Source organism: Cotesia glomerata, linkage group LG3 (assembly GCF_020080835.1).
Source record: "Cotesia glomerata isolate CgM1 linkage group LG3, MPM_Cglom_v2.3, whole genome shotgun sequence".
Classification (NCBI taxonomy): domain Eukaryota; kingdom Metazoa; phylum Arthropoda; class Insecta; order Hymenoptera; family Braconidae; genus Cotesia; species Cotesia glomerata.
The window spans coordinates 12,722,893-12,736,727 of NC_058160.1; the positions used below are offsets into that span (position 1 = coordinate 12,722,893).

Here is a 13,835-nt window from a genome sequence, read left to right on the forward strand (position 1 = left end):
GAGAGCGGCGAAACGCTCCCCAAGCGAGGACTTGTATTCAGAAGAGTACAAGCAGGCCAAAAAGACGCTAAATCGAGCCATTGAAGCGAGAAAAGCGATATTGTGGAAACAGATCTGTAATGATCTCGACAAGGACATTTGGGGCAAAGCCTACCAAATTGTCACCAAACGACTTGAAAAGGCTTCACCAGAAGCGTCAAAGTCTCCTGCCTTAATGGACAGCATTGTAGCGGAGCTTTTCCCCAAACACCCGCCGCGGGAGAAGAAACTACGCTAAAAACAGCGAAGGAACACCCATCACAACTAAGGAACTACAAGACGCGGCCAAGTCACTCAAAACAGGAAAGGCACCTGGACCTGATGGCATCCCGGCAGCAGTGATCAAGATTGTAGCCCTGGAATATCCAGACATACTCCTGAACACCTACAACGCATGCTTGGCAACTGGCACGTTTCCCGCGGTCTGGAAGCGGCAGAGATTGGTTCTCTTAGACAAAGGAAAGGGAACCCCCGTAACACCTTCGTCGTTTAGACCACTCTGTATGCTAGACATTGCTGGAAAACTGCTCGAGAAGCTCATACAAGGGAGACTTCGCAACGACATCGACCGTGCTGGAGGTTTTGCCACCAACCAGCATGGCTTCCGGAAAGGTCGTTCGACAGTCGGAGCGATCGAGAAAGTTATGAAGACAGCAACACAAGCATAGTCTGGTAGCCTCAAAGCTCGTAAAGTATGTCTTCTCCTCACACTAGATGTCAAAAACGCATTTAACAGCACAAATTGGAGAGACATTTTAGATGCTCTGGAGCACAAGTTTGACGCGGAGCTAGAGAATCTGGCACTAGTCGACAACTACCTGGACTAAAGAAAGCTAATAGCGGAAACTACGGAAGGCCCACAAGAATACGGCATAACGGCTGGCGTACCGCAAGGCTCAATAATGGGGCCCGATCTATGGAATGCGGACTACGACGAGCTTCTTGAAATCTCGTTACCAAAGCAAGTAGAGATAACGGGCTTTGCAGACGACGTTGCGGCCACGATAGTAGTAGACAGCGTAGAAGAGGCCGAATTACTGATCCGGGAAACCATTGATGCCGTCGAGACCTGGCTTGATCAACACCACCTGAAACTCGCCAAGCATAAAACCGAGATGATTGTTCTGACACGTCAAAAATGGTTCCCAAAACCATTCGCTGTGGACATGGAAGAAACAACACTGACGTCAACAAGGGCCCTGCGCTATCTAGGGGTAATGATAGACGAGAAACTATCTTTCCGCGAACACCTTGACAGTGCATGCAAGAAAGCCAGGAAGACGGTGTCTAGCCTAGCAAGAATCATGACCAACACTATGGGACCAAGAACCAAAAAGAGAAGAATTCTTCTAGAAGTAGTCCACTCGGTACTGCTTTATGGAGCAGAAATATAGGCAGGCATATTGAAACAGAAGACCTACGGACGAAAAATAGCGGCAGTACAGCGGCGAGGTGCTCTCAGGGTTGCCTGCGCCTATCGAACGGTTTCCGAGGCGGCTATATTGGTCATTGCGGGAGCCGCACCTATCGACCTACTCGCGTTTGAGAGAGCGAAACTCTATGACGCTAAAAACAGTGACAAAAATATGTAGGACGCAAGAACGAAGATAAAGGCGGAAACAAAACAAGAGTGACAGGACCGATGGACATCGGGAGAGACGGGCAGATGGACAGCACGCCTGATCCCAAACATCAACGTCTGGCTTTCTCGGGAATATGGAGAAACGGACTTTTTCTTGACCCAGCTATTGACGGGACATGGGCAGTTTCAATGCCTATCTTTTTAAGGTGGGACTGCAAAGCACACCAACGTACAAATACTGCCCAGACAAAATTGACAACGTCGAGCACACGTTCTTTGAGTGTGACCGGTGGAAGGACTACAAAAGCAGTACTGATGAAACTATTGGCACCACGCTCTCCCCTGAGAGCTTAGTAACCTGCATGATCAAAAAGAAGATAACTAGTCAGCTGTCGCAGCCTATGCACAGCGTCTTTTAAAGGAAAAAATCGCAGAAAGAGACTACTAACTAGGAGCAACCGTCGTGAGACGCAACACGGACTGGATTGAAGTAATGCTAACGCGGTCCCGATCCAGTCTTCCCCGTAACTTCTATGAGGAAAGAGAGAGGAGGATGTTTAGTCGGTATTGTTGTAAATAATATTGACTTCCGAGTCCGACATACCCAGGACAAACATCTCGTCCTGGTATACGTAAATGTATTTGACCTCCTCTATAAAAAAAAAAAAAAAAAAAAAAAACACACACACACACACACACACACATACATACATACATACATACATACATACATACATACATCCATACATACAGACATACAGACACCATCGCGGGAATAGTCAGGGAAGCTTTCTAGGATCTCAAAATTTAAAAATCTGATGATAACTTGATGATTTTCGAAAAACGGGGTAAAAACAATAACTTCCCGATTTTAGAAAATTTTCAATTTTCTTAGCGGGAAGTTAAAAAAATTCTTAAAATTAATCGAAATAAATTCAGGAGAATTAACAAAAAAAATAATTTATTTAACAAAATATATGTCGGCGGTCGATATTAATTTTTTACAAAAATTAAAATGTCGTTACTTCAATTTTCTTTTACACACTTGCATTAATAACTCAGCAACCACGCTATACAATAATAGCAATAAAAAATTGATTATCTGTAAAGTCGGTTTACGGACGATAGTCTTACGTGATAACGTCATAAAGAAACATTGATGAAAAATTGCATACTTTTATAAATTGAATTGAATTGTTATCACTGAATCATCATCATTTTGTATTTAAAAATTAAAAAATTTTGAATGTTTAAAAATTATTTTAAAGAAAAAAAGAGAATCATCTTCTCTACTGAGAAGTACCCGGTTCTTTCTTCGTTGAAGTTGGCGACGCTAGTCGTCGTTTCCATTGGAATTGATTTTCGCCGATAGTTGATTTAGGTCCGTATAACAGTTAATGGACCTATACAACAGTTATTAGTTACCTCTGCTCCTGTAGTACTGACCAACGAAACTGTCATCGAGGGTGATCGTCGTATTGGGTAATGCGGCAATGCAGCGTCGATTTGTCCTCAAACCTCTCGGATGTTTACGCCGCTCAGTGCCTCGCTCGCTTCGGTACTCGCTTATTGTCGTCGTATCGCTATCCTTGTCGCTCCAATTTGTAGCCTCGTACTCGCTGTTACTCGTTCTATTTCCGTCACTCGTTCAGCGTTGCGGATTTTTACAAAATAAATTCATGAAAACTAGTTAAATTTTCATTCATTCACACATAACATTCACGACGTTGGATTCGAGCCTGGGAGGCGATAATACCCCAAGTTTGGGCGTTGAATAAAAATCTACCACTTTACAAAATATATATTAGGGTATGCCAAAATTCAATTTCCGTGAAGAATCTTTTAAAATTGGAATTTTGAGTTTCGCTCTTAACAGGAGCTGTGTTTAGGCATTTCCTGAGATATTTTGGGTTGACACGATTTATTTGATTTTCATAGAATTTTTAACAGGAGCTTCCGGGCATTTCCGCTGAAATTTCCGCATTTGGTCGGATAGATTAGATAAAAATAACTCTGTGAAGTATATAACGTATTAAATCAGTTTATCATAAACATAATTTTGCACTTTTAACAGGCATGGTTAGGTCTGATCATTTTTTCCCAGGTATACCTCTAAATTTTCAAAGCGGTACCCAGAACTTGAACTAGCTGGGGCCGTATAATTTTAACAACACTCTAACCTCTAAAAGATTTATATAAATTTTATTCATATGAAATATAATTTTATTAATATTCACTAAGTTTTTTTTAAGTCCAAATAAACTTTTTTATTACTATTAAATAAAATTGTCTCTCAGTATAGCTACAGGTGGGGTAAAAGTGTGCATAATATCTTACATGTCGAATCAGACTTTAGACTGTATTTTCATAATTATGAGAAGAAAAAGACGTTTGTTTTCGAGAAAAGATTTTTATTAGTTATTATAAATCTGTAGCTTTCATTTAAATTAGAAATAACAACACTATCAATAAAAAATACCCTCGCGGTTTTGATAATGCCGTAAAAATACCGTAATTTTTCGGCATTTATGCTCATGCCGTATATTTACCGTTATAATTCGGTAATAATGCGGTTAAACTATAGTTGTTTTGGCCAGTTTTTATACTGTAGTTATCCAGTATATATACTGCACTTATGCTATACAGTTACCAAAAATATACTATACAATTACCGCATTAATGCCCAAATTTTACCCAAAAAATTCCAAATAATTACCGTAATAATACAGTAATTTTGCCGAATATTTTCTGACATAATGGACAATTATTAAAGATTTAGTTTTATTTTTAGTTCACTTCTATGTTAGAAATGAATAAAATGAAAAATTTCAAATTTTGCTTTTTATTCTCCATCGCTACTTTGCAAAAACAAATACTGTTTTTGAATAAAAAATATGTAAGAATATTAGAATATTATTTTTTAATTAGGTATTTAGCGATAATTAATATAAAATAATACATATGTTAAGTAAATATATTCTAATTTTAATTTCAATTTTTAATTTCTCACTTAGAAAATTGCAAATTTTCTAAAATCGAAAAGTTATATTGTTTCACATATATAACTATATTATTTAATTTTAAATATGCTTATCGTAAGATGGACGGTGTGGCTTAATGTATATAGAATAAGCAAAAAAACACTATGGTATAGACCGGGTAGCTCAAATGGTAGAGTAGCCGACATGTCCTCAGGAGGTTCTGGGTTCGAATCCTAGTCCGAGCGTTGTTTAATTTGACACCATTTTTTAAATATGGTTTTAATACAGTCATTTTACCGCCTTATTACCGTAAAAATGCCGCATTTTCAGCGTAAATGTATCGCATTTTTACGGTAAATGTTCCGTAATTTTTCGATAAAAAAACTGACCAAAACAACCGAAAAAATTCTGAAAAAATACCGCATTAATACTGTATAATTGCGACATTTTTTCGGCATTTACAAAACCGCTAGGGTAATAACAGCCAAACAGAACCAACAATTCAAGTACTGTTTGGCTAAATTGCAAAGATACGTATATTTGAATCCCAGTTAAGACAGAATGTGCCATTAGTCATGTCATCACAACAGGATGAGGATGTGTTTCATTCTTAGTTTATTTTTCAAATATTATTTCAGTAGACTTGCGTAGATTTAGAAAATAATGTGAAAAATCTCAAAAATATAATTTAAAAAAATAAATCTGGAAAACGGTTGACCCTGCAAGCCATTCTTGGAACTTCCCGCTATGTACGAGTTCAAAACGCTAGAGAAATTATCTACTTTTCAGTTTTGAGCTCTTCGAGCTTTTATATAATTTTATAATTTTTCAAGCTCGAAAATCTAGTGGTTGTTGAACATGCTTTTTTGAAATTTTTAATTATGGTATTTTCCTATCGAATCAATCGTTTTTGATGGGACTCACAACAATCGACGCACATGGAAAGAAAATTGTACGAAAAATTACAATGAAAACATCGTAATTTTCAGTATAGGACATTGTAGTGCCGGACCAGAACTCAAACATCGTAATTTATACGATACAACATCGTAAATTTCTATCACTCAAATTAAAAAGAAGTTTAGGTCACCGAAAAAATAATTCTGTATCACCGAGGAATTGAACCCGATGTCTTCTCCGCCACATGCCCAAGGTTTATTCCCTTACACTAGGGATGGTAAACTCGATTTCGATTCTACTCGACAGGCTGCATGCTTGTACTGCAGTACTTGAACATCTCTGTACCAGAACTTGAACAATCATTTAGTATGGCTTTAGACACTTTGTGTTAAAATAAAAATAAAAGATTTTAGGCCCAAAAATAAGTATTTATTATATATTTTTTATTTTTTTTTATTTTAACCCCGCTTTTCAGACTTCTGTCTCGATGGGGGTCCGGCCGAGACCGGAAGGGGACTCCAGGCTGATCGGTACATTAAGTTTGACAGAATAAGTTTGGCGGTATTACATACTTTTTCAGCCTGGAGAGTAATGCGGCGATGGGCCGACTTTGGGGAAACTGCACGCATTTGCCTGTGCCCCACCGGTAGCCCAACAGGGCTTGGGGAAACCATCGAAAAACCCAAACCTGTACAGCCCGGCGTGAGTTACGAGCGCCGATGTTCACTGAAAATTAAATTTCAGCTCACACCGGGATTCGAACCCACGTCTCACCAGTCCCAAACAAGCATGACAAGCGTTATACCGCTTAGCCATGGGACTGGCTGTATTTATTATATATGACATTAAAGTTAGCAGTCACTTGACTATTTTTTAATTTTTTTTTAACAAATAAATAAATTTGTTCCACCCTGAATAAAAAAAAAAAGTATTGAGACAAAGAAAAAAGTATTGAAAAGTATTGGATTGACTAGAAAACCAATACTTTTTTCTTTGTCTCAATACTTTTTTTTTATCAGGGCAAAAATATATTTTCAAAAAATTGCATTTTTAATTTTTTTTAATTTTTAAATGTTAATTTTTTTTTTCTAATTTTTTTTACCATAATTTACTTGTTAAAAAAATTCTTAAAATTATCAAATATCTGCTAAATTATATTATAAAATTAACATTAAACATACATTTAAGTCCTTTACTTTAAAAAACATTCAAATGTATTTTTACCTTTTGTTTACAATGTGAGGTTAGAACGTGTAATTTTTTTTTTATTTCTCAAACACTAATATTCGCCCTAAAAATGATAAATTTTGTTTATAGTTTTTTTCATTTACTTTATTTGTATAATTTTTTTGTTACTATACGATTAAATGTATTTTTTAAAACACTTTAAAATATTTATTTAACATTGAGTTAGACAGTTCAAGTACTACTGTCTTATATATTTTGCAAAATGATCTATATTTTTGATTAGTTAAGTTTTTTTGTTGAACGCTCAAATATTTTGGGTTATTTCGCCATTTTTCTATTGTGGTGGTGAGTATCATTTTCATTAAAAAATGAATACTAATCGACACTTTGAATGATCCCGTCATTATATATTAAATAAAATATAATATTTAGTTTTATCATTAAAAAATATTTCTTGTATCATTAACTAAGACATCAAGTTATCTTAATATACATTAAATATTAATGTTTACGGCCGGAGTTTTTTAATAATATAAGAATTTCCAAACTGTTCAAGTACTAGGACCATTTTTAAAATTGTTCAAGTACTGGGTACTTTACCTTACCATTACAACAAACCTTGTGATTGAAAATCATACAAATATAAATTTGTTAATTGTTTGATATTTATTTATACTAAATATTATTTCTTTTCAATATCGTGTTCCAGATGCCATAAGGGCGTATAAAAAATTTTTTCGGGAATTGACGTAGTTTCGTTTGAAACATGCAGAAATGCTAAAAAAAAATTTTATACGCCCTTATGGCTTTCGGGACCCACCTCGGATGCCATAAGGGCGTATAATAAAAATTCTATTGTTTTTTTAAGTCCAAAAAAAATTTGTAGTTCGAAGAAAAATTTTTTTTTGTATTTCTCGACGTTTCATACAAAAGTACATCGGTTCCCAAAAAAAAATTTTTTTATACGCCCTTATAGCATCCGAAGTAAGTCCCCGAGAAAAAATATTTATATATAAATTGGTTATATATGATTATATATGAAAAATGGCCAAATATAATCATATCTAATCATATATAATTATATATAACAATATTTAATTATATATTTATTACATCTAATTAATTATTGAATTAATTTTATGGATAGAGTATTTAATATGGTCCTACGCAATTCTCTGTAACCAATTAAAATTCAAAGAAAAGTATCTAGCTATAATTTTACGGCTATAACACCAGCGGTCACCCATCCAACTATTAACCCTGCTCAATGCTGCTTAACTTTAGTGATCTCCGTGCGTCTTGAAGTTTCTGTCTGCTGTGCTGCTGTCTTATATGACTCTATGATCTACATAATGTATCATATGGGTTTATCATAAATATAATATAAAAATTGATTTTATAATATATTTGGATAGTCATAATTCATAATTTATTTATTTGACCGAATCTCATTATAATATAACACTTATTTGAATAATAAAATAAATGATGATTTTACTATTAGGTAGTAGCAGAGCAGACCAAAACATCTCATAGGAAATGTAACAAATTTTGTATTTCAGAATTATTTAAACGTAATTATAAACATCATTTTACACTTTTTGTGATTACCAAAAAAAAATTTTTTTTCAAAGAAAAAATTTTTATATAATGTTAATTATATATAAGCATATATAATTATATATACTTATATATAATTATATATGATTATATATGACCTCATATACAATTCCATATATAATTATGTATGATTATATATGACCTCATATACAATTTCATATATAATCATGTATGATTATATATAACTATATATAATTATATATGGAACTATATATAATCTTGCTTGGCTGTATATTGCTCCATATATAGTCATATATAATTATATATGATTATATATGACCTCATATAAAATTCCATATATAATCATGTATGGTTATATATAATTATATATGGAACTATATAATCTTGCTTGGTTGTATATTGCTCCATATAGAGTCATATATAATTATATATGATTATATATAACCTCATATACAATTCGGTATATAATCATGTATGATTATATATAATTATATATACTTATATATAATTGTATATGGAACTATATATAATCCTGCATGGCTGTATATTGATCCATATATAGTCATATATAATTATATATAATCTTATATACAATTCCATATATAATCATGTATGATTATATATAATTGTATATAATTATATATGTGATTCCATATATAATCATATATAGTCATATATAATTATATACAATTATATATGATTATATAGAAACATTTTTTCTCGGGTCCCGGGAGCCATAAGGGCGTATAAAAAAATTTTTCTTTCGGGAATCAACTTATTTTTACCTGAAACGTCGAGAAATACAAAAAAAAATTTTTCTTCGAACTAAAAATTTTTTTTGGACTTAAAAAAAAAACAGAATTTTCATTACACGCCCTTATGATTCCCGGATGCCATAAGGGCGTATAATTTTTTATACGCCCTTATGGCATCTGTAATGCGATATATTCATTATTTCGTATTGCGATATATGTAATGCGATATATTCATTATATGTAATGCGATATATTCATTATATTCGTATTTTTATACGCCCTTATGGCATCTGTAATGCGATATATTCATTAAAGTAGCGTCCAGCACCGTGTTGATTTATATTAAAAAAGTAAACAACGGATCTACTGTTGTCCAATGTAATTAATGTGCGAAGCAGCTCAAGTATAATATCAGTATGACGGTTTGAAAATTCAAAAAATAGTGTTCTATCAATCTGTTATCAGACTTTTGAGCTCGAAGAGCTCAAAAACATCATAAGTGGAATTTTAAGCGCATAGGTATGAAATTAGCGGGAAGTTACAGAGATGGTCTTCAGAGTCAACCGTTCTTCTCAATTTTGAATTTATTTAGCACTTAATATATGAAGAATGTTTTAACGTAAATTATTTTAATAAGTTTTAAAATTTAATGTGATATGCTTGACACGTTATTCAAAAATTAAGAAATATAATTCTTCTTAACTATTTTTATGTTTTATTCAATAAATTTGTATTATCCATTTATGGCATCGTGATTTGATAAATAAATTTATTAACTATAAAAATTATTGATCTTTTAATTTAGAATCGATTAAAATCGAAAGAATCGATTAAAATCGAAAGAATCGATTTTTGCGCTCGACTAATCGATTCTTAGAATCGAAAAATATAAAATTGAAATCGGAATCGAAAATCGATCCTTTGAAAAATCTTTCCATCCCTACCTTACACTATCGGAAGGAATATGTAAGTTTTTTTTCAGTCACATAATAAGACCCTCTATACAGTAGTTGGTCATCTTTCGGTGGTGGCGTCGCAAACTACTGGACTCTGTCTCTCTTTTATAAAAACATATAGTATGCGTCCTTATTCACTTGCTCTTGCGGAAAAAAAATTTACTAAATAACATCGTAATTTTCAATAATTCAAATTGTATTCTGTAGACAGCAGCATCGTAAAAATCAAGTTACTGAAAGTCTAGTCCTGGATTACGATGTTACTGTTGTAATTTTTCATAGGATTTTTTTTCCGTGCAGTTTTTTGAGCACGAAAAGATTATTTCTCACTTGCTATACGATTTGAAATTTTGAAGTTGTATAAAAAAAAGTAATTTTTTCCAAATTTTTAGACAACGATTTCTCTTAAACGAATAAAACAATTTTGATGCGATTTGCGCTAATCAATATTGTTTTTTGAGGTTAAAATCTGATTAGTTTTCAGAATTGATCGATACACTTGTTTAAAAATTATCGCCAAAAATCAATTTTTTTTACTTTATTTCTAAAATTTTTCAAAAAAATTTACCTGGCCGAAGTGGTTCAAATTTACATGAAATCTAATGGCAACAGAACTAACGAATGCTGTGAATCGCGTTTCAGTCACTCACACACATACATACATACGAAGGGACATCCTCGTAGGAATAGTCAGAATAGCTTTCTAGGACCTCAAAATGTGGAGATCTGATGAGAAGTCGATTTTTGCAAACTATGGTGAAACCAATAAACTTCCCGATTTTTTGAAAATCATTAACTTTAATAGCAGGAAAGTAACAATGTTGCATTGGAGTACCTATCAAACTGCTACACCGATTATTTTAAAAATCTTATCAGCTCTTAATCTCGAAAAGTATCGTTGATTGCCGAACTGCATCAATTTCAATTGATTTGTTTAAGGAATACCGTTATCGAAAAAATTATAAAAATTTTTTTTTGTTACATAACTTTGAAATTTCTGGGTGAATCGTTTTAAATCATAATTTATCTTTTTGTGGTCAAAGACTGTGTCGAACGCCGCAAACCGCATCAAAATCGATTGGTTCGCTCGAGAGATATCGGAACTCGAAATTATCGACGAAGATTTTATCAATACAACTTCTAGATTTTCGAAATTGAATATTTACAGAAGTTGAATTTGTGAGCTTGAAGAGCTCAAGACGTCATAATAGGAAATTTTTCGAGCGTTTCAAACTTGAAAACAGTGGGAAGTTCAAGGATGACCTGTAGGGTCAACCGTTTTTCAGATTTTTTAGCTTCCGAATTTCTAGTCAGATCGATTTGTGGTTAATCATGTGGTATTCTATGGCTAATATTTTTTAAGTTCGATAAGTTCATTCGAACAACGAAGTTCAAAAGTTTTCCAATGTTGTGAAATACTACCCGCATAGGTAAATTATTGAACTCTCAAAGAGCTAGATATATTTTCAAGTGTTTTTAGTTCAAAAATAATAAAACCTTCAGGTTCAGTTATTTTTTTGCATTTCGATTTTACTTGCGTATTTGTTTTGTACTTAAAAGTAATTTTATAGTTCTTCTTTTACGATGTGGCTAATAAAAGTATCCTATTGAATATAAGAGAGTGTGTGAGGCATTTACTTTTGGATTTTCTTCACTGTTTAGTTTCTAATGTAATGGTGTGCTCAAAATCGAAATCTATTGTATGAAATTCATTCTTATTCTTTTTCGTTTTCATAAAAGTAAAACTTACGCTAAAATCACTTGAAAACAATTCAGTTATCACTAAACTGTCCGCAATTTTATTGGATTGTTTTTAATCTTAAATAATAGTAATATGTTTACCAATTTATCGAATCGATATCATGTATCAGAATCACAGAAAAAAATAGTCGTGTACACATCAGTATTAGTAAACTCATGAATTGTCATTAGATTTAATAGTTGATATTGGCTCAGTTTCAATCTCAGAAATAAGCGGCGCAAATGGGATTATTGATAAACTTTCTTTACGTCCACCTATAGGTGATACAACTGGTGACAGTGTAAGATTTTTCTGTTGACTGATTCTGATAGATTCACTGTTATCGGCTACTCCTGAAACCTTAAACAAATTTTCTCCGTTCAAAGCTGTATCAGTAGATAAATGTTTTAGTGTACGGTTTGAAGCAGTTAATGGCGGATAGAATTCACGAGTTTGGAAGCTGTCAAACTTAGACTCTGGAGACAATGTGACTTTTCGATTAACCGAGGTGACATCTATTTTATCTTTGGTTTCCATTTTATTTATTTTCATGTCCAATTGTTTATTAATCGGTATCCAGCCGTTAAAACTGTTATTATTATTATTATTATTATTATTATTATTATTATTATTATTATTATTATCATTACTATTGCTATTGTTATTAGTATAATTATTTATACTATTATTAGAAGTACTCTTATCAAGTGATGATTTACTATAAGATTCCAATATTTTAACAGGGTTTTCTAATAATGGCAAATTATCGGTATTCGTTCTTATGGATCGACCATCAAATAAATTTTTACTGATAGGCACCCAATTATTTGATTGATCTATAGATTTGTCCAAGTCTCGTGTCTCATCAATATTAAGCCCACTATTTTTATTGGTATTATTACCTAATACTTTCGACAATTCAAACTTAGACGATATTATTTTATTATTGACTGTTTTTTCAAACAATTCAAAATTAATATTTTTTTTTGATCTGTTTGTAGCATCTATAATTTTTATATCTTGTGAATCCTTATAGTTATCTTGAGTTGGTAGTAAAGTCGTAGAAATAATATGATTTTCAGATGAACTATTATCTTCACTAATGTTCGTCAATGAAGGAAAATATTTTAGTTTTTCACCTCGTTCATCAATAAAACTCGGTGTATATTGTGATATAAGCGGCAAAAACGTACGCCGAGCATATTTTTCCGCTTGTTCTAAAATGTTAGCAAGCTTTTCCGGTAATAATTGGACAGTGAATCCTTTGTTTGTTTCTTTCTTACTCTCAGCATCTGAATTAGAATTTTCTACTTTTTTTTCAGGTACTTCTGACTTTTCAATATTTTGCCTGATAATACGAGGTCTTAAAAGTGGCTCAGTTACCTCAGGTAGCCGCATTGATCTACCAGTCTCATGTTTATTGACTTTTAATACTGGCTCATGTATTTCACTTATAAAATTAATTGACGGTGTTGAATCTGGAGGTACAGAAGAAGTGGTGGAAGTAGAAATAACATATCTAGCATCAGAAAATCCTCTTCCCATTTCAACTAGTGGATTTCCTAATAAATTTGATCTATTATCATAAATAACAGATGACCAAAATTTAGAGTTATCTTTATTTGTATCCTGATGAATCAGTTTGTGATTCTCACTTTGACTAAATTGATTTGTTTTATCGATTAATGTCATTTTTAAATTTTGATTTTTTGTAAATGGACCCATGTTTGTCTGTGAAAAATTATTTTCATCCGATAACATTTGCACAGAAAATTTATTTTCTGATTCAAAATTTTGATTCTTTACAAAAGGCCCAATATTATGTGAATCAACTTTTTCATTAAACGTTTTGTCAATTAAATCTTCTTGGGGATTTGTTAAAGTTGTTGATGACAAACTATGGTTATTTGAGGTATAATCATCTAATTCTATTGGAATGTTACATTCACCCGGATATAATGATAAATAAACCGAATTTTCAGATTCGAGAGTAAGGCTTTTTTTGCAAACAGATATGCTTTTACCAAAACTATCTAGGACGGATATTTTGTCAATGTCCCAGGAAACAAGACCAGATGAAATCCAGCCACTATATGCAGTGTATTTTATCTG

The 13,835-nt window shown here is 32.6% G+C and overlaps 1 protein-coding gene and 1 long non-coding RNA gene across 2 annotated transcripts in view; both read right to left on the bottom strand.

Annotated features, from left to right (window-relative positions):
• Positions 1-4,761: 4,761 nt before the first annotated feature.
• LOC123262180 lies at positions 4,762-7,693 on the bottom strand. Its single transcript, XR_006508877.1, has 3 exons — positions 6,859-7,693; positions 6,727-6,793; positions 4,762-5,883 (listed from the first exon to the last, which is right to left on the bottom strand). It is a non-coding gene; the product is annotated as an uncharacterized LOC123262180 (long non-coding RNA).
• Positions 7,694-10,281: 2,588 nt separating this feature from the next.
• The window catches only part of LOC123262178, a 32,150-nt gene continuing 28,596 nt past the window's right edge, over positions 10,282-13,835 (bottom strand). Inside the window, exon 7 of the mRNA XM_044724311.1 lies at positions 10,282-13,832. Coding sequence (XP_044580246.1) covers positions 11,898-13,832 — 1,935 coding nt within the window. The 3' untranslated portion in view covers positions 10,282-11,897. The remainder of the gene's footprint in view (positions 13,833-13,835) is intronic.